The 24,561-nt window shown below is 49.2% G+C and overlaps 1 protein-coding gene and 1 long non-coding RNA gene across 3 annotated transcripts in view; one reads left to right on the forward strand and one right to left on the reverse strand.

Moving 5' to 3' along the window:
- The first annotated feature begins 4,984 nt into the window (after positions 1-4,984).
- LOC121487462 lies at positions 4,985-22,970 on the forward strand. 2 transcript variants are annotated; one of them, XR_005986844.1, is made up of 3 exons: positions 4,985-5,054; positions 18,995-19,112; positions 19,258-19,428. It is a non-coding gene; the product is annotated as an uncharacterized LOC121487462 (long non-coding RNA). The 2 variants fall into 2 exon arrangements; XR_005986843.1 differs by lacking the exons at positions 4,985-5,054; positions 19,258-19,428 and adding exons at positions 15,255-16,311; positions 22,847-22,970.
- DNAAF5 (dynein axonemal assembly factor 5) overlaps positions 10,526-24,561 on the reverse strand; it is a 47,552-nt gene continuing 33,516 nt past the window's right edge. Inside the window, exons 10-13 of the mRNA XM_041749209.1 lie at positions 22,832-22,982; positions 21,949-22,105; positions 19,434-19,625; positions 10,526-11,474 (exon numbers count right to left, since the gene is read on the reverse strand). Coding sequence (XP_041605143.1) covers positions 11,338-11,474; positions 19,434-19,625; positions 21,949-22,105; positions 22,832-22,982 — 637 coding nt within the window. The 3' untranslated portion in view covers positions 10,526-11,337. The remainder of the gene's footprint in view (positions 11,475-19,433; positions 19,626-21,948; positions 22,106-22,831; positions 22,983-24,561) is intronic.

Below are 24,561 nucleotides of genomic sequence, written 5' to 3' on the forward strand. Positions count from 1 at the left end.
TCTTTCCAAGTAATTCCTTCCTCATCTGGCTTCTGGTAAGGAGTCTAATGGCTTCTCCCTTCCTGTACCTCATACAAAAAGCCCAGCATCTGATGAACCCTTGGATATGAAGCTCCTGTCAATTTTTATATTTAGGAGGGAGATCTGTCAAGGAAATTGAGCAACCTGGAATAAGCAGGAACATTCTGACCACACCAAGAGATAGTAAAATTTCAGAGCAAATGGAACTAATGCTCATGGGAACTAATGAACTAATGGAACTAATTTCTCATGGGAATGTCAGGGCCCACAACTACTTTGGAAAACACACCAGCAGTTTAGTATAAAGTTAAATGTATACTTCCCATGCAGTCTAGCTACTCCACTCTAAGGTATTTGCCCAAGCAACAGGAAAACATGCCCACACAAAGACTTGTACACTTGCATGTTTTTAGAATCATCATCCAAAACTGAACCAGAAAAATGCAAACATCACTCAACTGATGAACAGTTTAATTATTGTATTATATGCACATAATGCAATGCTACTTGGCAGTAAGATAATCAATGAAGTGCTGCTAGATGCAAGAACGTGAATCTCAAAAACATGCTGACCATGAAGGTCTAGAAAACACAACTCCAATCTGCAAATAAGATCAGTGGTTGCCCAAAGCCTGGCTGTGGGTTGGGGTGTGACTCAGAAGGGGCCCAAGACAACTATATTTTGAATGCGGTGATTAATTACAAAACTTCACAAAAATTCATCAAAATACATGCTTAAAATGGGACCATTTCATTTTATGTAAATCAAATATCAATAAAGTTCACTTAAAGGAAAAGAGACTTCTAAAAATAGAAGAGATAAAAAGGTCGATAGAAAGCTTAGAAAATAAAGCCAAATATCTAGCTCAGGACATAGAAAAAATAACCCAAAAAGAAAAGGAGGAAGAATATAATGAATGAGAAATGATGGTAGTGGGGATCAATTCAACATCAAGCACAGAAGTTCTAGGACCAGAGAACAAGAGGAAATTAAGAGAATGGACCCCTCTTGCACTGAGTAGAGTGAATGAAGGAAAGATTCCCATCTACACTTGTTCTTGTGAAATTTCAGAATATTAGGGAAAAGAAGGAAGCATCCAGAAGTAAAACTCATGACTCCTACAAAGGATTATCAAACTGAAAAAAAAAAAAAAAAAAAAAAAAAAAGGATTATCAAACTGTAACAGCAAGACACTGACATCACAATTCTGGGGGCAAATTCTAGAAGTCTACATCTGGCTGTGAGGGCAAATCAAAGGTGTTTTTGGTAATGCAAAGACATTACCTTTCTGAGGTCATGATTGTAACACTTCAGAGAACAAAGGACACCAAGAATGGGGAAAGCATGGGACCAGGTGAGTCCAGGGCCAGTCTGGAGGCCTGTGGGGTGATGTCCACAGTGACAGCTGGGCAGCAGGCCTGAACAACGAAGAGGCTGGAGGGCTCTGGAACATACAGCTCCAGGGGAAGAGGTGGGCATCTGGGTGAAGATTTAGAATGAGAGGCTGTGTCAATGTGAGGATATGGTGAAGGTACACAGTCTTTGATCAATGGGGAAAAATAAAGGCACTTAGAAACTCAATAAACAAAATGAAAAACTATAAACACAAGTTGTGGTCCAAATACGAAGCAAACGAAACTGTGGCATTATCTTGGGCAATTCATGTAGTATCATCATTTTAAGGCCACTGAGCATAGCAAGAAGGAAATGCCAGATAAAATGCATCCAGCCATAAGCAGAAAAACTGCTGATGGATTTCTAGCTTTGGGACTCAATATAGGAATGAAGCATGAAAAAAAGTATTTTCAATCTGTTGTCAAGCAACTTTGATCATGTACAAGTAAAGTCTACGTGATCTGACTTGGGTAGTAGGTGGAAGCAGGGGAGGTAGAGGAAAGATAGGATCCCTATCTTCTGTGTCAGGACAGATGCTGTCCCACGCCGCTGGACAATCTACAGAGGTTTAAGGGCAAAAAGCTATATAACACTATACAGGTAACTGAGAAAAACCCAGTAAGATAATAAAATTGTACTAAATGGAGATGGGAGGAGATGTGAACGAGTGAGAATATCTTCTCTAACCTCACCCGTTGTGGCCCAACATCTGATGCTTGCTATCTATACAGGCTTGCCTCCTGTCCATCTGGCCTCCCTGCCATTCCCCAATTTGCCAAGTTTGTTCCTACTTGGGACATCTGTACCTGCCAAGCCAGTAGAGACACACTGGGCAGCGGTGTGCTCATAAAAGCACATCTGCCTGTGTTTCTCATCAGTTTGTCCCTTTCTGGAACACAAGGGCAGCCCAATGTTGAATATCCTTTGCTCACTTGGTCCAGAAGAAGGATGAATTTACCCTAGTCCACTTGTATTTCACTGCCCCTCCGCCCAAAAGCACAGAGTTCCCAAATGTTCTTTGCCCAGTTTCTCCTAAGATTAATGTCTTATATATCTATGGTACCAATATCAAATCCAGGTAATTCATTCTGGTACAGGGCTGACTTAGTCTGCTCAGGCTGCTACAACAAAACAACACAGGCTGCGTGCTTAAAAAACAATTTATGTTTCACAGTTCTGGAGGCTGAAATCCAAAACCAAGGCATTCGCAGGTCTGGTGCCTGGCAAAAGCCCCTTGTTGGTTCATAGACAGCTGTCTTCTCTCAGCTCTTTTACAAGGGGACTGAGCCCATTCATGAGGGCTCCATTTTCATGACCTAAGCACTTCCTGAAGGTCTCATCTCCAAATACCATCGCACCGGGGATTAGAAGTTTTGGGAAAATACAAATATTGTTAACTAAACTACAGACTTTATTCAGATTACTTGTTTTTCCACTACCGCACTTTTCCTAGTCCAAGCCAATCTGGAACCCCACGTTGCATTTGTCATTCTTATCGACACCTCCGATCTGGGACAGCTGCTCAGGATTCATCTTTCAGGAGCTTGGCCCTCTTGAAGAGTACTCCCGTACGTTGCACCATGTCCTCACTGGGATTTCTCTGAAGTTTCTCCATTATTCGATTGAGGTTATGCATTTTTGGCAAGAAAACCACAGGAGTGCTGTTGTCTTTCTCAATGCATTATCACATCAGGGATATACACTGTCGTTTTGTCTTATACTTTGATTCCCTGGTTGAGGTGTGTTGGTCAAGTTTCTCCCCTACGAAGTTACTATTTGTCCCTGTTAATAAATATCTTGGGGGAGAGATTTGAAGCAATACAATAATCTGTCTCAAAACTTTTGCCCTCTAATCTCTGCATCAAATAGATCTTGCTCCCAACAATTATGCTGGTGTTTGCCTAAAGCGGTTTTTACATTTCTCTCATTCCTACTACAGTTATTAACTGTGGTATTTCTGTAGGAGGGAGCTGTCTTCTGCCTCTCACTTGTTTACTCTTTATCACTATGGACTCTTGGGTATTTATGTTACTGAGTTACAATTCCATATTATTTACTTCGCTGCTCATATTCTTCCAGCTTTAGTCCCCAGGAGCTCCTTCAGGTTGACGGAGTCCCTGTACAACCCAACTTCATTTTGTGAGCACCTCCTTCCTTTCTAGCGACACAGGAGGAGCCAGGCTCATTGCGTTTTCCCTGTCCTGGCCCTGGAATCGGCCACTTGTTTAAGAGGCCCATTTAGTAAGTGCTGGTTGATTTGGAGCAGCAGGAGGGTGTGGTGAAAGAGGAAGGAAGGGCACTCCCAACCTCCTCCTCCCACCCCTAGTCCCAGAGAAGTGTGCTTCCCACCCGGAAGGATGTGGCTAACAGCAGGTGGGTGGCTCTTTGTGGACCATACCCCTCAGGTCTGCAGGGAACCGGGTGCTCCCCAGGGATAGCGTCTGGAGCTCGTGGCTGCAAACAGAGGTGCAGGGCGGGACCTAAGAGCACGCCCCCCCGCCCCGCCCAGGAGCACGGTGAGGCCTAGGAGCACCCCACCCCCCGCCGGGGCAGGGCAGGGCTTCGGGGCATCCCCGGGAGGAGCAGGGTGGGACCTAGGAGCCCCGCCCCGCCCTGGAGCAGGGGGAGGCCTAGGAGCACCGCCCCCCTCCGGAGCAGGGCGGGGCTTCGGAGCATCCCCGGGAGGTGCAAGGCGGGTCCTAGGAGCACCCCCCCCGCCCCCGGAGGGGCAGGGCGGGGCTTCGGAGCATCCTCGGGGAAGCAGGGCGGAGACTCAGAGCATCCCCGAGAGGTGCAGGGCGGGACCTAGGAGCCCCTCCCCGCCCCCGGAGAGGCAGGGCGGGGCTTGGGAGCATCCCAGGGAGGAGCAGGGCGCGGCCTAGGAGCACCCCCCCCCGCCCCCGGAGAGGCAGGGCGGGGCTTCGGAGCACCCCCGGGAGGAGCAGGGCGCGGCCTAAGAGCAACCACCCCCCGCCCCCCAAGGGGCAGGACGGGGCTTCGGAGCTCCCCGGGAGGAGCAGGGCGGGGACTCGGAGCATCCCCGCTCCCCGGAGGAGCGCAGGCTCACCGCCCGCTGCAGGGGCTGCAGTCCGTCGGCCGAGGCCCCTCTCCGTCCCGGGGCTCCTCCCGGGGCGGGAGGGCAGGGGAGTGAGTGCGGGGAGGAGGGCTCGGACCCTAGTGGCCACGGACACGCTGACCTCGCCCCGGTCGTTCCGTCCGCGAGGAGGACGGCGGGGCAGGAGGCGGCGGCAGCAGCGCAGGCTGCACTTCTGGAGGAAGAGGGCCCGCGGACTGCCCTCCCGCGCTGCCCTCCACGCCGCGGCTGCGCCCCCGCCGCGCTGCGACAGCGAGACCACCGAGGCCGGGTCGCCGCCAGCCCGACGGGGCGGCGGGGCGGGGCGCGACGAGCGCGTGGCCACGTGACCCGGACGCGGCCAATCCGAGGCGCCGGCGCGGCCTCGGGCCAGGCACGCGCAGAAGCGCCCGCGCCTTTGCCTTCCGCGGGCAGCAGCGTCCGCCATTGGCTGCGTCCGGGTCACGTGTCCACGCTCTCGCCGCGAGGGCTCCTGGGAGGCGGCTGGCGTGGGCCTCGGACGCCGCGGGTCGGCCTCGGCGGGAGCTGGGATGCTCAGTGGAGGTTGTGGGCGGCGTCGGGCAGCGACGGGTGCAGGCGGGGGCTCCCCGGGACAGCCGGCTTGGGTCACGTGTTTTCCGCCACAGCAGGGGCACGTGTCGGGCGGTTAGGAGGCTGCTGGGCGCTGAGGGCGCGGGTGCTGGGGTGCGGGTGCTGGGGGCGTTGGGGAGTGGATGCTGGGGGTGCGGGTGCTGGGGGTGCGGGTGCTGGGGCGTTGGGGGGTGGGTCCTGGGGGCGCGGCCGGCGCTGGGGCACTTGGGGGTGCAGGCGCCGCGGGTCCGGCGCGGTGGGTGCTCAGGACTGGGGTGGGCACTGGGGGTGCACGCGGTGCCCCCGGCCGCACACAGCCCCAGGTGTTTGGGCGTGGCCTGGCTGCTAGGGGCCGGCTGGGGCACGGGCGCCTGGGCTCTGAACTGAGGCATCCCGCGCTGCATGTTTGTGGGAAGAGAGGTTTTATCCTAGAGGTGGCGTATACCCCCAAGTTAGCAATGCCTCCTCGTGTTTTTGCCACTAAATGTCATTAAGGGTCTCAAGTTGTACATGAAATGTTCATAGTAGTTTCTGAAACGTTGATTTCACTTCATGAGTGAGGGGAAGAAGTACAGGCTCAAGCACTTTGATGGGAGGGAGGAGTTGCTAAAGCTGTCATCTCACAAGGCCCCTTCCCAGGGATAAAGTTCTTCCGGGGAGGATCATTTCTAGCAGGTGGTTCCCCTGTGAGTAGGATTGATGTGTGTGCTTACATTGAAACCAGAATACCTCCTGCAGGGTCGTAGACCTCAGAACAACTGATCACGAGGATTAAAATCTTAATTGAAATGCCTGTGGTTAGGAGACTGACAAGGACCCAGTGTCCCCCAGAGAAATGTAAAGAAACTCCGAGTCCTGGAGGATAAAAGTGCAGCAGTCAGGCCAGGAGCAGAGCACCTGGTACTTCTACAAGAAGCCTTCTGTCCACGGTGAGATTTGTGCACCAACAGTGGCATTGCCACGTCTCTTCAAATTTCACTTTCCAAGACCAGAAAACCCTGCACAGATGCCCAAGGTCAGAGTAGTGTGTGCCGTTGTCCTTGGCACAGTGCCCAGGCCTCAGTGTCCCAGCCAGCTCCTGAAACCATCATCTGTTCATAGGAAGAGTCATGGGAGACAGGCTCAGGCCCCTGGGGACAAGGCCAAGGATATGGCCTGAGTCATGTAGGGGCTTAGTGGAGGCCTGTGCAACAGCATCGCCTATGGTCTCTGAAAATGATTTAAAATCCTCAGTGATTCAAAGTGGGGAAAACAAGCTATCCATACTGCCCCAGGTAACATACAGTGATTCTTTCATGTCTTACATTACATGAGCACTGATGGGACATCTGGATGACACTGGCTATTTAGAAAGTCCTGGAAAATGGGGAAAAGTCAGGAAGAATGATTTATCTTTAGAGAAAACTTAATTTTTCCAGTTGGTTGTAAAGCAACTGGCAGGGGGAAGGTGAGTCTGTGAGGAGATACCCTGCCTCCCGCTCTGGCTTGGAAGAGAGGCCGTGCCTGAGAGCCTCTGCCTTCCAAGCTCATCCTATGATTGTTAAAGTTTCAACGCTTTCAGTCACAAAAAAGTTCACATAAAATTCACAAGTAGAGCGGGGTAGAACAGCCCTGGAAATACCCATGGTTGATTCAGTGATTGGGAAACTACTGTGGCGCTGCTTTGCCTGTTCTGGCACCAAGAAATCCTGTGCTGTGCACTTTCACTGAACACTTGGCATAACGCAGCCGACGGCTGGAAGAGCCACCCCGTGGCAGTGCCCATTGGGGTCTGCTCCTTTCTCCACAGCGCGGTGTTCTCCATTCATAGTTGTTGATGGACATTTGGGTTATTTCCAGTTTGGGGCTAGAATGCAGCTGCTATGAACACTTGCATAGAAGTATCCACATTCTCATTTCTCAACTAAACAACTTAATAAATATCCTGAATATTCTTTCCTGGAATGGGGTCCTGTGCTCTATAGAGCAAACAGGAGTGCTGAGCTAGGAGCTATTAACATCACCAGTGTCCATGGGTTTGCAATTAGGAGTCTCAGCTGAGCTGTGTTCTTAACTAGGTACCAGACGGTGAAGACTGAACTCCAGTCTTGACTCCAGTCCCCGTCATGCAAGTCCCTTCCCCAGAGGCCACCAGCTTGCAGTTTATTCTGCACCCTTCCAGAAATAGTTTATATGCATAAGAGCAAACTAGCAGCTCCTACCTCCTTTTATGTGTGGTTCGTTCTATACCTTGTGCTCCTTGTTTACAATGACTGATGTATTTTAAAGACCATCACATACTGGCACCTATGGAGCTGTCCCTGGTTGTTAAAAGGTACCTACCTGTTTTATTTTCAACCAACTCCCCATAGAGAGAGTTCATGTTTTCATTTAGATCACAGATTTTCAAAGGCAGTAAAGCTTGCTTTTGAACTATGGCGTCAGTAGCATAGGGTGCATGAGTGGCTCAGCCAGTTGAGCATCAGACTCTTGATTTCAGCTCAAGTTATGATCTCAGGGTCATGAGATTGAGCCCTGCGTCCAGCTCTGCTCAACAAGGAGTCTGCTTGAGATTCTCTCCTGCCTCTGCCTCTACCCCTTTCCCTGCTTGTGTGTGTGAATGTGGGCTCTGTCTCTAAAAATCTTTTAGAAAATGGGCAAGAGATTTTAAGATATTTCACCAATGAAGATATACAGATGGCAAATATGCATATGAAAAAATACTCAGCATCACTGGACATTAAGGAAATGGAAACTAAAATCATATTAAGATACCACCACATGTGTGTTAGGATAGCTACAATTAAAAAGGCTGATGTGTCAAATGTTGGCAAAAATGAGAGAAACCAGGATTGTCATATGGTGCTGGCAGGAGTATAAAATGGTACCACCCCTTTGCAAATAGTTTGACAGTTTCTTAGAAATTTAAGTACAATCCACTGTGATTGCATTGCACTCCAAATGTTCCCCCAAGAGAAATGAAAGCATGTGCCCATGCAGACTGATACACCAGTATTATAAGAAGCTCTCTAATAGCCAGGAGCTAGGAGCACACAGGCATCAAGGTTGTGATTGGCCATGGAGTGGAATACCACCCAGCAACAAAATGGAATGTGCTGCCACCCATGGGTGCCATGGCGTGGATACATCTGAAAATAATGATGCTGTACAAAAGAAGATGGGATCCCTGGGTGGCTCAGCGGTTTGGCACCTGCTTTCAACCTGGGGTGTGATCCTGGAGTCCCAGGATTGAGTCCCACCCACATCGGGCTCCTTGCATGGAGCCTGCTTCTCCCTCTGCTTGTGTCTCTGCCTCTCTCTCTGATGAATATATTTTAAAAATCTTTAAAAAAAAAAAAAAAAAAAAGGAAGACCAAAAGCCAAACCAAAAACACGTGCTGTAGAAGTACAAAATGTGCAGGGTATACCGTATGTTGATTCCAAGCAGATCCAAGTTGCCTGGAGGGGGGTGGGGGTGGGTTGGGGGAATGTAGGAGAGAACCTTTGGGGTGCTGGAGAGGGTGGTAGGGAGGTTCATTGTCTTGCCTGGTGGTTTCATGGGGGCACGTGTGTGTCAGAACTGGCCAAATTGCCCACTTTATTTTTAAGATTTTATGTATTCATGAGACACACACTCAGGCAGAGACACAGGCAGAGGGAGAAGCAGGCTCCCTGCAGGGAGCCTGGATGCAGGACTTGATCCCAGGACCCCGGAGTCACGCCCTGAGCCAAAGGCAGATGCTCAACCACTGAACTATCCAGGTGTCCCTGCCCACTTTAAATATGTGCAGTAAATTCTAGGGTGAGCATCCTTCAATAAAACAGTTAACAGCAATCCATCCATCAACCAGGACTACAGACTTATCAAATATGCCCGAGTAATTCCACTCTGGGGTACCTACCTAAGCACAGTAGAAACATGCCCACACATGTCATAGAACCCAGAGCCATCTTCAACCTAAATGCCATCAACAGGTGAACAGAAAACAAGAGTTTGGACCTCAAAGCCTAAAATATTTATTACCTGGCCCTTTACAGAGATTGCTGACCCTTGAAATACAGCATGAATGAATAACCTCAAAAACTGTCCTAAGAGAAAAAAGCCAGACACCTAAGACCACAGACATGATTCCACATGTGAACAGGCTGGAGACAGAAGCGGCTCAGCGGTTGCTGGTAGTGGGAAGGTGGGCAGGGGTGGGCTACAAGCGTGGGCAGGGGGATGGGGGTGGGGGTGAGCCATCTGGGTGGCACAAGTGTTCTAAAATAGTTGTGATGGGTGCAGAGCTCAAAAATGGGCTAAAACTCATCTAACTAGGCACTTAGCGTGGGTGGACTATCAGTATGCAAATTACATTTCAGGAATGCTGTAAACTTTCAGGGACTGTTTTACATGTTCCTGTTCACCACGTGTATATGAAGGTTAGGGTTCTGTAAATAATTGCTGATCTGAGTAAAGAGTATAAGAATTAAAAAAAAATTTTTTTTAAGATTTTACTTATTTGAGATAGCATGGGTGGGTGGGCAGAGGAAGAGGGAGAAGCAGGCTCTCCACTGAGCAGGGAGCCCATTCTGGGACTTGATCCCAGGACACTGGGATCATGACCTGAGCCTCCCAGGTACCCCGAGAATGCCAAAAAAATTGAGGACGGGCCTGTTGGTTGTCAGGTGTTCAGAGGACTAACCTTTATCAGCTGAGTTTGTGTCTTTCCTGAACACACCTACCTGCTGAGACCATGCCAGGTGGCACCAATTCACAGTAGTGCTGCTGCTCAGTACGTCCCCTCCACCCCCAAAGACGTCCAGAAACTGGAATCCTGTGCTTGTCTTTCTTTGGTGGCCAGTGTGGCAGCTGGCATGGACACCCACCGATGCCAGCATCCAACCATGCCTGCTTGGTGTGTGACCTTCCGCCAAGGACTCTGCACTTCTCTTTGGTTCCTGTGACCCTTTTGGCTGATCAAAGATGGAAGATGGAGCTCCTGCTGGACATGAAAATGTGTGGTGCTCAGGGCAGGGTCCCCACATTTAAGGGGACCACTGGGCCCCTGCCATGGGCTCTGACTTGGCAGATCTGGGCTGAGGCTCGGTAATTTGCATTTCTAGAAGTTTCTAGGTGATGCTGAGGAAGGGAAGAGCACAGGGTAGAACCGGCAATCAGGGAACTGTTAGATGACATCCCTGAGGGCGTCCTAAATCCTGGTCACTGTAGTCTAGGGAGCAAATTCAGATCCCACCTCTCATCCAGGCCTACCATCCCCCGACTGAACAGCCAGGCTCTCCCTCCAAGCCCTCCTGATGGGGTTTGGAGCGCCTGCCACCTGGCGTCCAGAAAGGACACTACAAGTGGTGCAGGAGCCCAGAATTCTTGAGGCTGGAGTCACCGTGAGATAAAGGAAAAAATGAGCAATTTCTAAAAATGTCAATTAACTACCAAAACACATTAAGACAGGCGTACAAAATAATTATAATAAATATTTTTAATTAAATTTTCAAACACTTAAGCATAAATCTAATATTTGATTGTTAGAAAACACACAGTATTTTCCCCCTTGTGTTAATATAAATATTTGGCTTATGGAAATAATACCCATTTAAAAATTTTTTTTAGGCACTTGGGTGTAGAAAGTGCTAGAGAATAAAAACCAATTTTACTTTACTTCTACTTACGAGAGCAACCAAAACTGTATTTGATTAAATATTCTACCTTCAACATTGTTTGCATCACTGAGCTAAGAAAAAAATATTGTGACTGTATCCATGTAGCATTTTGAGTTCCAGAATATTTTAAACAGGAAAAAATTTAACTGATAAAGACTTCAAGTTCCTTTTAGTCTGTTCACTGTGATACTGTTTCAGTAGACACAACTTAAGGAATGAATAAATTTCTTTTTAATAACTTGCTTAAAAAATCATCTTGGTGGGGTGGGCATTTGCGCAAACAGAAATACTAACTCTGGAACACAGCAGGTGCACAAAGCTTTAAAACAAAAGGGCTGATTTGGCTGCCAGTGTGAGCAGGTGCCTTTTAGTTTTAATTTCAAATAATCTATAGATTTTTGGGAGATCTGTCAATGGACTATATAAATAAGACAAAAGTACAGAAGCCACTCAGTGAACATTATTTCAGAAACTGCTGGGCTTGAGATCTGTCTTAGGAGAATCCCAGCATGTTTCTTACAGAGTACATTCTTGCTTGTGAATGTCTCCAGCTGTCAACAGAGAGGTGCCAGAGCTGTGAGGTGGGTGATGGGCACTGGGTGCCTGCTCCATGCTCTTATTGGGCGAGTGGCAGGGCCTGCAGGTGCTGCAGAAGCTGTTGGCAGTGGGCAGGAGAGCGGTGCTTGTGGACGACAGCCTCTGTCTCTCTCACCAGGAGCTCAGGGAACAGAACGCTTCCTGCTTTGAGGACCTCTGTAAAACAGCAACAGACCCTTAAAATGCCAGAAATAGATATTAAACCAACTACTGCTTATGTGAATAAGCTTCATGTTCCAAGTTAAAACAGCTACGAACAGAACAGATTGCAAAGCAAGTGATCCAGGAATGAGAGGTCACGTGTGACCTAATGAGAAAGGGTCAGTTCTCCAGGAAGACAGAAAGATCCTTAATATGCATAACAGCGCCAAACAATGCACAGCAAACCTGATGGGGTGACAAGGAGAAACAGAGAATCCACCCTGTAGCTGAGACTTCCACATGTGCTCTTGGAATGGAAAGACCTGCAGGCAGGTCAGCAAGGATGTGGCTGATCTCCACAGCAGATCTAGGCGCCTCCGTCTAACAGCAAGCAGGGAGTATGCGCCTTTCAAGCTTCCCTGGTGCACTAACCAGATGGGCTATGTTCTGGGCCATGAAAAACACCATAAGAAATTTAAAAACCAGAAGTCCTGCGATGTCTGCTCTCAGACAACAATGGAGTTAAACCAGAAATCAACAAGAGATAAACTGGAAAATCCCCGAATATCTGGAGATTAAACAGCACATTTCTAAATAATGCAATGATCAAAGAGGAAGTCTCAAAAGAAATTAAGGTCCACTTAGAACTAAAAGAAAAGGAAAACACAACCAAAATATTTGGGATGCAGTGGAAACAGTGCTTTGAAGGGAATTTATAGCATTGAATGCATATGTGAGAAAAGAAAGATCCGGAAATCGACACTTTAAATTTTCTATGTTAGGAAACTAGAAAAAGACAAATCCAAAGTGAGCAGAAGAAAAAAAATTAGAAGTAGAGCAGAAATCAGTGAAATTAAAACAGGAAATCAATGGAGAAAAATCAACAAAACCAAAAGCTGGTCCTCTGAATAAATCCTGGCCCACAGATCTGAGGACCCAGAGGAGGTGGGCTGACCCCACAAGAACAGATGACCTTTATAGACCTACACCAAAGAAACGGAATCAATAATTAATAACCCCACAAAAGAGAAAGCACCAGCCCCAGATGGGTTCAGTGGTGAATTCTACCAAACTTCCAGGAAGAAATTACACCAATTCTCTACATTCTTTCCTAGAAGATGGAAGCTTCCTAACTCTACGAGGCCAACATAAGTTTAAAGAAAACTGTAGGGGATCCCTGGGTGGCGCGGGGATCCCTGGGTGGCGCAGCGGTTTAGCGCCTGCCTTTGGCCCAGGGCGCGATCCTGGAGACCCCGGATCGAGTCCCACGTCGGGCTCCCGGTGCATGGAGCCTGCTTCTCCCTCTGCCTGTGTCTCTGCCTCTCTCTCTCTCTCTCTCTCTGTGACTATCATAAATAAATAAAAAAGTTTAAAAAAATGTAAAAAAAAGAAAACTGTAGACCATTCTCTCTCATGAATACATATGCAAAAATCCTCAAAAAAAAAATAGTAGCAAGTATGATCGACCCAACAATGTATAAAAAGAATTATGTGTGAAAACAAAGTGGGGTTTATCCCAGGTACACAAGGCTGGTCCCATATTTCAAAATTTTTTTTTTATTTTTTTTATTTATGATAGTCACACACACACAGAGAGAGAGAGGCAGAGATACAGGCAGAGGGAGAAGCAGGCTCCATGCACCGGGAGCCCGATGTGGGATTCGATCCCGGGTCTCCAGGATCGCGCCCTGGGCCAAAGGCAGGCGCCAAACCGCTGCGCCACCCAGGGATCCCCTTTTTTTTAAATTTTTTTTTTTTTTATTTGGTCCCATATTTCAAAATCAATTAATGTAATCCATTGCTATAAATAGGCTGAAAAAGAAAATCACATGATCAGGGTGCCTGGGTGGCTCAGTAAAGTGTCTGCCTGTCTCAGGTCATGGAATCAAGTCCTGTGATCAAGTCCCATGTTGGGCTACCTGCTAAGAGAGTGTCTGCTTCTCCCTCTGCCCCTCCCCTCACCATGCTCATGCTCTCTCTCTCTCTCTCTTATTCATTCTTTCCTTCTCTGTCAAATAAAATCTTTAAAAAGGACGAAAGAGGGATCCCTGGGTGGTGCAGCGGTTTAGCGCCTGCCTTTGGCCCAGGGCGCGATCCTGGAGACCCGGGATTGAAACCCACGTCGGGCTCCCGGTGCATGGAGCCTGCTTCTTCTGCCTATGTCTCTGCCTCTTTCTCTCTCTCTGTGTGACTATCATAAATAAATTAAAAAAAAAAAAAATAAATAAAAAAAATAAAAAGGACGAAAGAAAATCACATGATCTTATCAATAGATGCAGAAAAGTATTTTGACAAAATCTAGTGCCCATTTATGGTAAAGACTTTCAGCCAACTAGGAATAGAGAACTTCCTCGACACACAGAGTATCTATAAACTTGTGGCTAAAGTCATACTGAGTGGTGAGGCACTCAAAGCTTTCCACTTAGCTGCCAAATGAGACAAAGATGTCCTTCTCACCACTCCCTCTCAACATTGTACTGGAGGTCCTGGTGAGTGCAGTAAGTAGCATACAAATAAACAGAGGTAATATATAAATAAAAGAAAATAAAATGTATTAAGTGTAGAGAGCCCATGTTTATGGACAGGAAGAGTCAATATCGTCATGATGTCTGTCCTCCCCAACTTGAGCTATAGATTTAAGGCAATTGCAATCTGAGTCCCAGCAAGTTATTTTGCAGATATCCACCACCTCAATCTCAAATCTGTAGGTAGAGGCCAAAGTCCCAGAGGAGCCAATGCAGCATGGAAGGAGAACAAAACAGCTGGAGAACTGACGTTAAGACCTCCCATAAACCATAGTACTCAATAGCGTAGTCTTGTTGAGAGAACAAACAGATCGATGGAGCAGAACGGAGAGCCCAGACATAGAACCATGGTCATCTGACCTTTGGTAACAGAGCAGAGGTGAGGCAGTGGGGCAAACGAAGTCCTGTCAGTAAGTGGTGCTCGAATAGGTAGATGTCTGTACACAGGAAAACAAAAAAGGAAGAAAGAACCTAGACACAGAATTGACATACTTCACAAAAATTAACTCCCAAGGGGATCACAGACCTAAATATAAAACTGCAAGAACTACAGGACTCTTGGAAGAGAACACAGGAGAGAACCCAGGGACCTCAGGTGTGGCAATATCTTTTAGACACAACACCAAAGGTACTATCCACAAAAGGAATAACTGATAAGCTGGATGTCATTAAAATTACACATTTCCATTCTGCAAGAAGCCAACATCAAGAGACTGAGAAGACAAGGCATACACCAGGAGAAAATATTAACGAAAGACACGTCTGATCAAGGACTGTTATCCAAAATACACGAAGAGCTCCAAAAACTCAATATGAAAACAATGTAAGTAAAAAATGTGAAGACCTTAATTAATGACACCTCACCAAGGAAGAGATACGGAGGCCAAACAGGCATCTGAGAATAAGCTCCACGTCATGTGTCCTCAGGGAAATGTGGGTCAAAACAACAAGACGACACCACCACACATCTGTTAGAACAGCCAAAATCCACAATACTATCACCAGATGCAGCAAGGACGTGGAGTAGCAGATTGCTGGTGGCCATGCAGAATGGTGAGGCCGCTTAGGAAGACAGTTTGGCAGTTTCTTACAAAACTAAATATTCTCTTAAGATACAATCCGGCAATTGTGCAACTTGGTATTCTTTTTTTTTTTTTTTTAAGATTTGATTTATTTATTCATGAGAGAGAGAGAGAGAGAGAGAGAGGCAGAGACACAGGCAGAGGGAGAAGCAGGCTCCATGCAGGGAGCCTGATGTGGGACTCCATCCTGGGTCTGCAGGATCAGGCCTTGGGCCGAAGATGGCGTTAAACCGCTGAGCCACCCGGGGCTGCCCAGCTACTTGGTATTCAAAAGAGCAGAAAACTTATGTCTACACAAAACCTGCACACATATACATAAAGCAGCATTTTCCATAGTTGCCAAAAATTATATGCAAACAAGCTGTCCTTCTTTAGTTGGATGGGTAATCTGTGGTCCATCTAGACAACAGATTACTATCCAGTGCTAAGAACACATGAGCTATCATGCTGTGAAAAGACATGGAAGCACCTTTCATGTGTATTAGTAAGTAAAATAACCCAATCTGAACAGCCTTTTTAGCCTTTGTTCTGTAGGATTTGAACCTGGTAACATCCTAAAAAAGGCCAGACTGTGGTGCGGGTAAAAGACCAGGGGCTGTCAGGGTGGGGTGTGCGTGCAAGACCATCAGGCACACAGGGCAGCGAAACTACTCTGTACAGTTCTGTAATGGTGGATCTGTGTCACCCATTCGTCCAAACCCACGGGATGCACATGACCCAGCGTGACTCTCATGTGAACAGTGGACTCTGGGTGGTGCCGATGTGTTTGAGTGGGTCCTCAATAGTGACAGATGCACCACCTGGGGTGGTGGGATGCTGTGTGTGGGGGTAACAGGTATGCGGAAAATTTCTGTACCTTTCCCTTATTTTGACCCGAAAACCACTCTAAAAAAATAGTTTTAACTGAAGAGTTATTACAGCATTTTAAATTCATCTGATGATGCTAGATTAGTACACAACAGTCACAGTGTAGACAAAAATAACTTCAAATAATTTTCTTGGAGTTGTTGGTAGATCAGGAAAGTCTCTCAAAATCTCTGAGGGTGATGTTTGTGTGGCATTTTGGCCTTAGAAACAGGTTTTGCAATAGCAGATAAACTGGCTTACAAAAATGATCAATTCTCTTCTTACATTTACTGATGCTGATTCAGTCAACAAACACCAGCTGTAAGCCTTCTATGTGCCAGATGCTGTGGACATATTAGGCGACAATCAGAACAAAGAAGGAAAGCAGTGTTGTTACAGGTGATAATCATGGTAACTGGGCTGGTGACTGCTGAACTCTGGGTGGGAAGGGAGCTGGACAGAGGCAAGCAGACTCAGGGGGTCATCGGAGTCCCCTTGATGATCCTGCTTAATGCTCAAGGAGGGCGGCATGGTTGTTGGTGGCAATGGGGACACAGCAGGGGGAGCAGGGTTGGCAAATGGGGGCGCTGTCCTGGGCTTGGCCTACATGCTGTGGCTGCCATGCCAGCAGACTCTCGTGCCCTCTGAGCACCTCCGCACGTGTGTGTCTAGAGTTTGGGGCAGATGTTTGGCCTGGACTTAAGTCTGGGAGCCACTAGCACATGGGTGGTGTCTGAAGCCAAGGAGAGGTCACCAATACAATGGGTGCAGAGGGAAGCAGTGGCCAGAGGGAGAGAGGAAACCCAGAAGCCAGGGCATCTTGGAGGCCACAGCAAGGAGGTGGTAACCAGCGATCCTGTGGAGTGCATGCAGGTGAAGAGAGGCCCAAACAGCAGGCTGCTATTGGCAGCAAGGCTCATGGGCACCATGATGGGAGTGGCTCTGGGAGTTAGATGTGGGACTGGCTGCGGGAGAGGATGTGGAAGAGTTTTACCTTGTCAGAGGGACGAAGCAAGGTCATCAGGCAGGAGGCCCAGGAAGCATGAGGGGCTGACAGGAGCCCCCGAGGGGAAAGCCAGATATCTGTGTGAGAGAGGGGCCTATCTACGCAGGACTGCAAACACAGCTGGCTGGCTATGGGGCTGATGTGCCAGGGGCTGGAGCTGCTGTGAGCACCCCCGAGGTCGGTGGGGCAGGCCCAGAGGCTGCAAGTAGAGGAGCAGTGGAGTGAGTCTGCCCTGACGCCTGCGCTGTCACGAGTCATGCCATGTCTGGAAGGTGGAGGAAGCGCGGTGCACACACTGCCCCTCGGGTATTGGACAGTTAGCCTCTGGTGGGAACCAGGCTGCCTGCTAGAGAAGACTGACAAAACTCATTATTTGTCTTGCTGGAGAGAGGGAGGAGACAGGAGGGCAAGGTGTGGGGTCTGTGAGAACTGGGCCGAGTGACCCAGACCCCCCTACATGCACTGGGTACGGGAGTGGAGCCAGGACGCTGGTGTGTCCTCCAGCTGCTGGTGCCTGGAGACACCACCCGGCTATCCAAATGTGCTGCACCGTCACCCACTCCCACCTGTGGTGGCCTGAGGTGGAGGCTCTGTGTGTGTGAGGGTCCCTGGAGGACTCAGGGGTCTGGGAGTCAAGCTCTGTCTGAGACACCCCCAGGCTGGCTGTCTGCTCACTGCATGGCACAAAGCAAGGGCTAGGAGGCCACGGGGTCCATGAGCCTTCTGCAACCACCATCGCCTGGCATGCTCCCTCAAGAATGTCCTCAGTAGGGCAGCCTGGGTGGCTCAGCCCAGGGCATGGTCCTGGAGACTCGGGATAGAATCCCATGTCGGGTTCCCTGCATGGAAAAAGCTTAAAAAAAAAGAAAAGCTTTCTGGCAGAAACTGCAACTATAAGACCCATGTTCCCGCCACTGTACACTGGACAGCTTCCATAAGCCTGCCTGCCTGCCTGCCTTCCTTCCTTCCTTCCTTCCTTCCTTCCTTCCCTTCCTTCCTTCCTTCGTTTCTTTCTTTCCTTTCTTCCCTTTCCCCTTTCCTTTCCTTTCTTTTTTTTTTAAGCTTTTCTTTCTGAGGCTTTCTGAGCTTGACGCTGACAAACGCGCTTCTCCCTCTGCCTGTGTCTCTGCTACCGCCCCCCCTTTCTGTGTCTCTCATGAATAAATAAAATCTTAAAAAAAAAAAAATGTCCTCAGTCAGACAGTAAGAATTCCTTTACTAACTCAGTCCTCAGGCACCCAAATTTTAATTTAATTCATTAATTTAGAGTTAAGTTGTGATTTCTTTATTAACTTGACAACATCTGCCTTTTAACTGGAATGTCTGGCTCATTAATGTTAAACAAGACTGCAGCTGAGGCTGGATTTGGTCTGTTTCCTATTTGTCCTGTTCCTCATTCCTTGACTTCTTTTGGGTTTTGTAATGTTTTTTAGAATTCTACCCTAAAACCTATTTATGGACATTTTACCTATCCTTCTTTGGATTATACTCTCTGTGGCTGCTCCAGGGGTTACACGGAAGCCCCTGGTCCCCGGTGTCTGCTGGGCCCACCGTCCAGGCATCCTGTGTGGTGACGTGAGGGCACAGTGGGGGTGTGCCTGGGTCCCCAGGATGCTGCTTTTACCAGAAACAACCACCCAACAAACAAGGAACAAACTCAGGATAGTCTTACTCAGGTACCCAGCAGAACCTTTGCTCACAAATCAGTGAAGTGACAGCATTTGTGGCCAATGATAGATTTAAGCTTTCTGACAGAAACTGCAACTATAAGACCCATGTTCCTGCCACTGTACACTGGACAGCTTCCATAAGCTTTTCTTTCTTTTTTTTTTTTTTAAGCTTTTCTTTCTGAGGCTGTTCTGAGCTTGACACTGACAAACGTGACTGGACATGCCTGACTCAGGATGATGCCCCCAATTCCATGGCTGACGCAGGTTTCCCGAGCAGGATGGACCATCAGGCACGACTGTTACCAGGGTCCACCCTCTGGGTGGCCTCTGGGGAACGACCGCCTATCCAGTTTGGGGCAGTATCAAAGCACACCCGCAGTTATCTGAAACAGCTCCTCTCTTCCAGCTGTGTACCTGCCCGAGGCTGGATTTCCTTCATTACCTTACCCAACACCACCTATCATGGCTGACAGAATGCAGAAGCTGTGAACACCTAGCAGTCTGCTATCGAGATTCACAAAAAGGTAAACAACGCCACTCTTCTTGCTCCTTATTTTGTTTTGGAAAAGATCTCTCTTAAAACCATGTTATTGATGTTAATATACAACAAACTTGTTACCCTAACCAAGTTAATAAATATCCAAGATTTTTCTCAATTTCAATTTCTAGCAAATAACACAGGCTGTAACCTACAAGGACAAAACCCTTGGGACTGGTAGTCCAAGGGCTCCCGAGGCCGTGGATCTGCTGCCCCATGAGACCAATCATGCTACTCAGCTGCCAAGAGCCGGGTTCATGCACTCAAGGCAGGTTTCAGAACCAACCACATGTCACACCACACCTACCTAACACCGCATCCTGGACAGCGCTCTCCGGGTCATCGAGGTACACGAGGAGCTCTCTGTACAGGAACTGAATGTTGCTTTGGTAGTAGGACTTCCCATCATCATTCTTGATACACGCCAGCCATGTGACCAAGGCAGAGGTGGCAGCTAGCCTCACTTCATGGGAAACGTCGTCCAGACGCTTCAGGAGCTCTAGAGTGAGGGCCAGACAGGACAGTGAGACAGCGACCAGTGCAGGGACTGACCCCAGAGCTGGGGGCACTCACCCTTGGGCCCTGGGAACCCCATGTCCTGTGGGGAGACTAGTGCTCACACTCAAGGGCCTGGGGGCAGCTCCCAGGACCGCTGGACCACAGTGGCCAGGGCAGGCGGAGGAGAACCTGGCCTGCCTTGTGCCGTATGTGCAGGTAGGCCTGAGCTGCTCTGTACCTATCTCCTCACCTGCAAGGCAGCCCTGGGCCTCTGTGGCTCCGAGATGCTCAAGAGTCTGTCACCGCAAGCATCACACCCTGGCTGTCCTGTCCCCTTGATGGGCAGACCCTTCTCTACCCCAACACACTGCGCACTCTGGGGACAGAGCTCAGGGCCTGATGATGAGAGCCAACACCTGTGTCTGGTTTGTTTCTGCTGAGTTCTGGGGCTGGACCACTTGGCTGCTGAACGCAGTAACCACTTCTCCTGTGGATAGAAACTCACTGTTCACAGGTGAGGTGTTTATCAAACATATACCTTTCTCACCCCAAAGTACAGGAAATCTCTGGCCCTGTGGCTGGGTGTCTCTGGAGACTCAGCAGTCACTCGGGCACAGAATGAGCAGGCAGGAGGTGGATGTTGGTGGGGAGCATAGCAGTGGCCCCACAATGGCAGGCGGCCTATCCATCAGACGTAGGTATGCAGGGCCGTGGGCCTGTGCTGTTCTACACATGTATGCATGTGGCTCTTGGTTTCCTGATGGGCATTAACTCACAGAGGTGCCCTTTTCTAAGGATTCTGAGCCTCATGGAAGCACGCATGTTTGCAAAACCTTGCAGAGACCAGCACCACCTCCCCTAGTCCTGGGACAGCCAGTGAGAAGGGCACATCACCCGTGCCTCTCGCAGGGATTCCTGCCATGTCCTTGCTCCTGCCAGCTCAGGCCAACTTTGGGATGGTGCCTCCTAAGCCTCTAGTTTTAAGCAGAAGAGGTGGCTTGGAAATTCACTTTTGTGATTGTCTGAGGTCCGCCATGATGTGCAACTGCTAGTTCAGGAAGAAAGGATAGCTTGTATGGGGCTTGTCAGGAAGGTCTTAGAGGGAGCAGCTTAGAATGTCCTCCCCTCTGCAGCCAAGCAGGCAATGCTTCTGTAAACACATCGCTGCCAGGAGCACAGAACTGGTGCCACAAAATAAAGGAGCCTGCTCGAGGAAATCCTATTGTAATTAAAATATCCCCAAATGCCCCCAAATGAGCAACATTTTCACTGGCTTTTGTTTTAAAAAGTGAGCAAAATCCCAATGAGTCCTGACAGGCAGCAACCACACTGGCCTGGATTTGTTCACAGATAGAAATAGGAGTAAGATGTTTGTTGCCACAGAAGTAAACACAAAAGCAAAAACAAACTTGAAAGAACACATGGGAAAGGTGACTTTGACTCTGCATTTCATCAAGATGCACTGCATTTCCAGAACATTCTGAGCCACTACCTCTTCTGATGTTGGCTATTTGCCACTCATTCTGGAGCTCCGCGTGCACAGCCTGCACCTCTTCCCCTCATGGTGACCCAAATGGACTCAGCTCACAAATCCCATCTCTGCCACATTTGGTCTCATGCATCCAGTGACCCCTGCTTTGAATCTCATTTCCAGGAATTCTTAAGACCACCTTCTAGAATCACTGCCTGCTGCAGCCCAGGGAAAGTACAGGTGCTGAGGCTCCACTGTGTGGCCAGGGCCCAGGCAGGAATCAAGAGCCTACAGGCCACACCCAGTGCCAACCTTGCTCCTTAGTCTCCACAGGGCCCCTCACTACAGTCTACCAGTCTACCAGCAGCATTTCTAGAAGGTCTGCTGGGCTCTTTCTCAGTCGTATCTCGGTTTCTGTTTGCATTTCTGTTTGAACTTGGAGGTGGGTTCTAGAATTCACCACTCCCCTCCAGCAACAGGGGTACTTGCCATCCTCCATGCTAGGTTTTCCTGGTGTTTTAGGGACCCTCCACATCCACTAGTCTGCTCCTTCGTCTGAGATTGTGCAGTGTCTGGGCTCCAGAGGGGTGAAAATGTGGGATTTGAGGCATGGCTGTGTGCCCACCCTCACCTCAAGGGATCCCTGCCAGGTCGTGGGGCCGCACTCCCAAATCTTGGGTACACGCCTCCTTGTTTCTTGTGCTACACTATTCACCCGTTCCTCTGTCATGGCTGTGTTGGGACGCAGCAACAACCTGACCGGAGGTCAAAGGAGCAGTTTCTAGTTTCCCTATAAAAGAAACAGCTGCCAGATAACTAGACACATGAGGTTTAGGAAAGAAAGATGTCCTACCAGGGTAAATCCTGATGAACTTATCAGGATCAATGATGCCACTGGAGGATTTTAGAAATCTGTTAATGATCTGGCACGAAATTAATCGAGTCATCTGAGAATCTTCCTCCAAGGTGGTTAGAATATGCGGCATCAGTGTCTCCTGCACTTGCTGTATCTGCAATGAGAAGACAAGAGGGGCTGGTGACGGACCTCAGCCCAGCAACGACACTGCATGTGGTGTGTACATGCTGCCTGTCATGGAAGGTGCCTGCCTCTCATACAGAGAGGAGTCTGGAATGCTACTGTGAAATTTTTACATAAGAAAACTGGAACCTTGATTTTAAAATCTAGATGACTTGAATGATCTTGTTTAAATTGGTGAGTTGATAAACTCATTATTCACAAAGTCTTAGACATAAATCCTACAGAGTCTGCTATTCACTAGAATGGCTGTCTATTGTGCCCTACAAAATTCAGGGGACATTGTAACTCTGATCATGGCAGTTGAGTGTACCAGGAGGTAGAGCTCACAAAGTAGGCAAGCCCCTGGCCAGGCATGGCAGACGTGGGGCTAAGCAGTGACAGCAAGGCTTTCACACTGCTGCCCCTGCTTCCCTGATCCCCATGTGAACTGCAGGTAGGAATCACAGTATCTCATAAACCCCAACATCTGCCCAACTCAGGTTCCTGTGGTTACACTCTCTGCTCTGCAAAGAGTAACATTTAATATGTAAACCTCTGAAAACCCCCAGATAATCAGAACACCAAATGCTGCGGGTCACACCAGCTTGTGCTCGCCTGCAGCCCCCATGTTCCCTCCCCTCTGTGGGTTGCTGAAAGCAGGGTCTGGCCACTGCATGCACGTGCTCCTCCCCTGGGCAGGTGCCCTTGGGAGCCCCACCTGCTCTTCCGACAGGACCTCGCTGCTGATGAGTGCCCAGAGGCAGGACACAGCTGCCGTGCGGATGGCTGCGGCGGTCTTCCCTGCATGCCACTGCAGATTGGGGACCAGGATGTCCTTCGTCACAGTGTCGAGGTAGTGGTGGAACTGCCTGGGGTGGAAACATGGGAGCACAGGTAAAGATAAGGGAGCCAGGCTGAGGGGAAACCTGAACCAGGGCGCGAAGGTTTCCCTGGGGCAGCTGCCCTGCAGGGGAGGAGGCAGCTAGAGGGAGAGCTGGTGGCCTTCTAGAACTCCTCCCAGCCTCTGCTGGGCCTACTCAGAGGTTCTGAGCCTCTAGGATGCCCCCACCCCTCTGCTGCAGGGCTTTGTCAGTCTTTCCCCTTACCTCTGAAAGAGGAGGTAGGAAGTTACCAGGCACATTGACCAGGCTGGCAAAGTCACTTGTAGGTGTGGCCACCTCTCTCTCTCTCACACACACACACGCCTAACTGTCCCCTGTGGGCACGCTCCCCTCCACCCAAGGGGAGAGCACTGCAGGTCTGCACCCAGGGCCTGAGTGCTGCAGCTCATGGAGACATGGATGTTCCCACCAGTAATAAGGGCACATCATCTGGATGGTGAACTCACATATCTCACTCTGCCTGGCCAGCTCAGGGCTGCAGAGCCACACTCTGGGCACCTTAGTAGGAGCTGCACAGAGGGGCACCTGAGTGTCCTAATGAATCCCACTGTGCCTTCACCATTACATCAAAACCTGTTTGGTTCAACAAATAATTCAAGTTATTTCATTCCAAAGCATATTTCAAAGGTGGCTTGTGTCCCAACACCAGCTGCTCTTGAATACTGAAAAGGTAAAGCCTCTGGGGGGAGCCCGAGCTCCACGGCACCCTTGCTTCTTGCATCCTGCGCCACCCCTCATCCCCCACTGACCCAACTTTCTGATAAGGCTCCACCTGTTTGCTTCCAGCAGGGGGCATCCCAGAACCAGCAATGCAGGTAAAGGAGCAAATCTGGTTCTGGATGGCCTACACACAACAGACACACAGACACACAGATTAGGTTTTCAATGTGCTTTAACTGTTATGCAAGGAGCTGCTGCTTCTTGCAAAGCGATTCACAAGAGTCTCTTCAGAAGGACCTAACCCTGAGTCCTGTCCTCTGAGTGTCCAGGTAAAGTAGCTATAAGAATGGAGGGCTGAGCACTGGCCAGACTGCCACTCGGCTGTGGGGATACAGGCAGGGGCCTCATGTGTGGCCAGGGTCAGTCAGAACTTGCGCCGAAAAAACAGCGACACACCAGGGAGGAAGATCAAGCACCTGACTTTTTGGAGTGGCTTGTCCTGTGCATGAGAAGATGCATGCGGCTTTGTAGGTGGGTCCTTGCTGGAATGAAGACGTACACATAGGTGGTTCGCCCAGACTTCCCTCAGAACTGATGCCACCTCAGGAGACCGTGAGTGCCCTGCTCCTCAGCCCCAGCTACCTTTGTGAGCAGTGCTCTGAAGACGGACCTCCTACCACCCTTGTCACCCCTTCCCTGGTCCCTGGTCAGCCTCGAGGACCAGATGGAGTCAGGTGGTGGCCAGCAAGGCCTGCCACACATCTATAGACACCCTGGAGGGCAGAGGCTGCATGTCTGGGGGTGGGGATGGCCCAGAGCAATTAAGGAACCTGAGTGGGTCGGCTGGGACAGATGGGGCGGTGCCCAGGGCCCAAGCTTGGGGTTG

This window comes from Vulpes lagopus, chromosome 3, assembly GCF_018345385.1.
Source record: "Vulpes lagopus strain Blue_001 chromosome 3, ASM1834538v1, whole genome shotgun sequence".
Lineage (NCBI taxonomy): Eukaryota > Metazoa > Chordata > Mammalia > Carnivora > Canidae > Vulpes > Vulpes lagopus.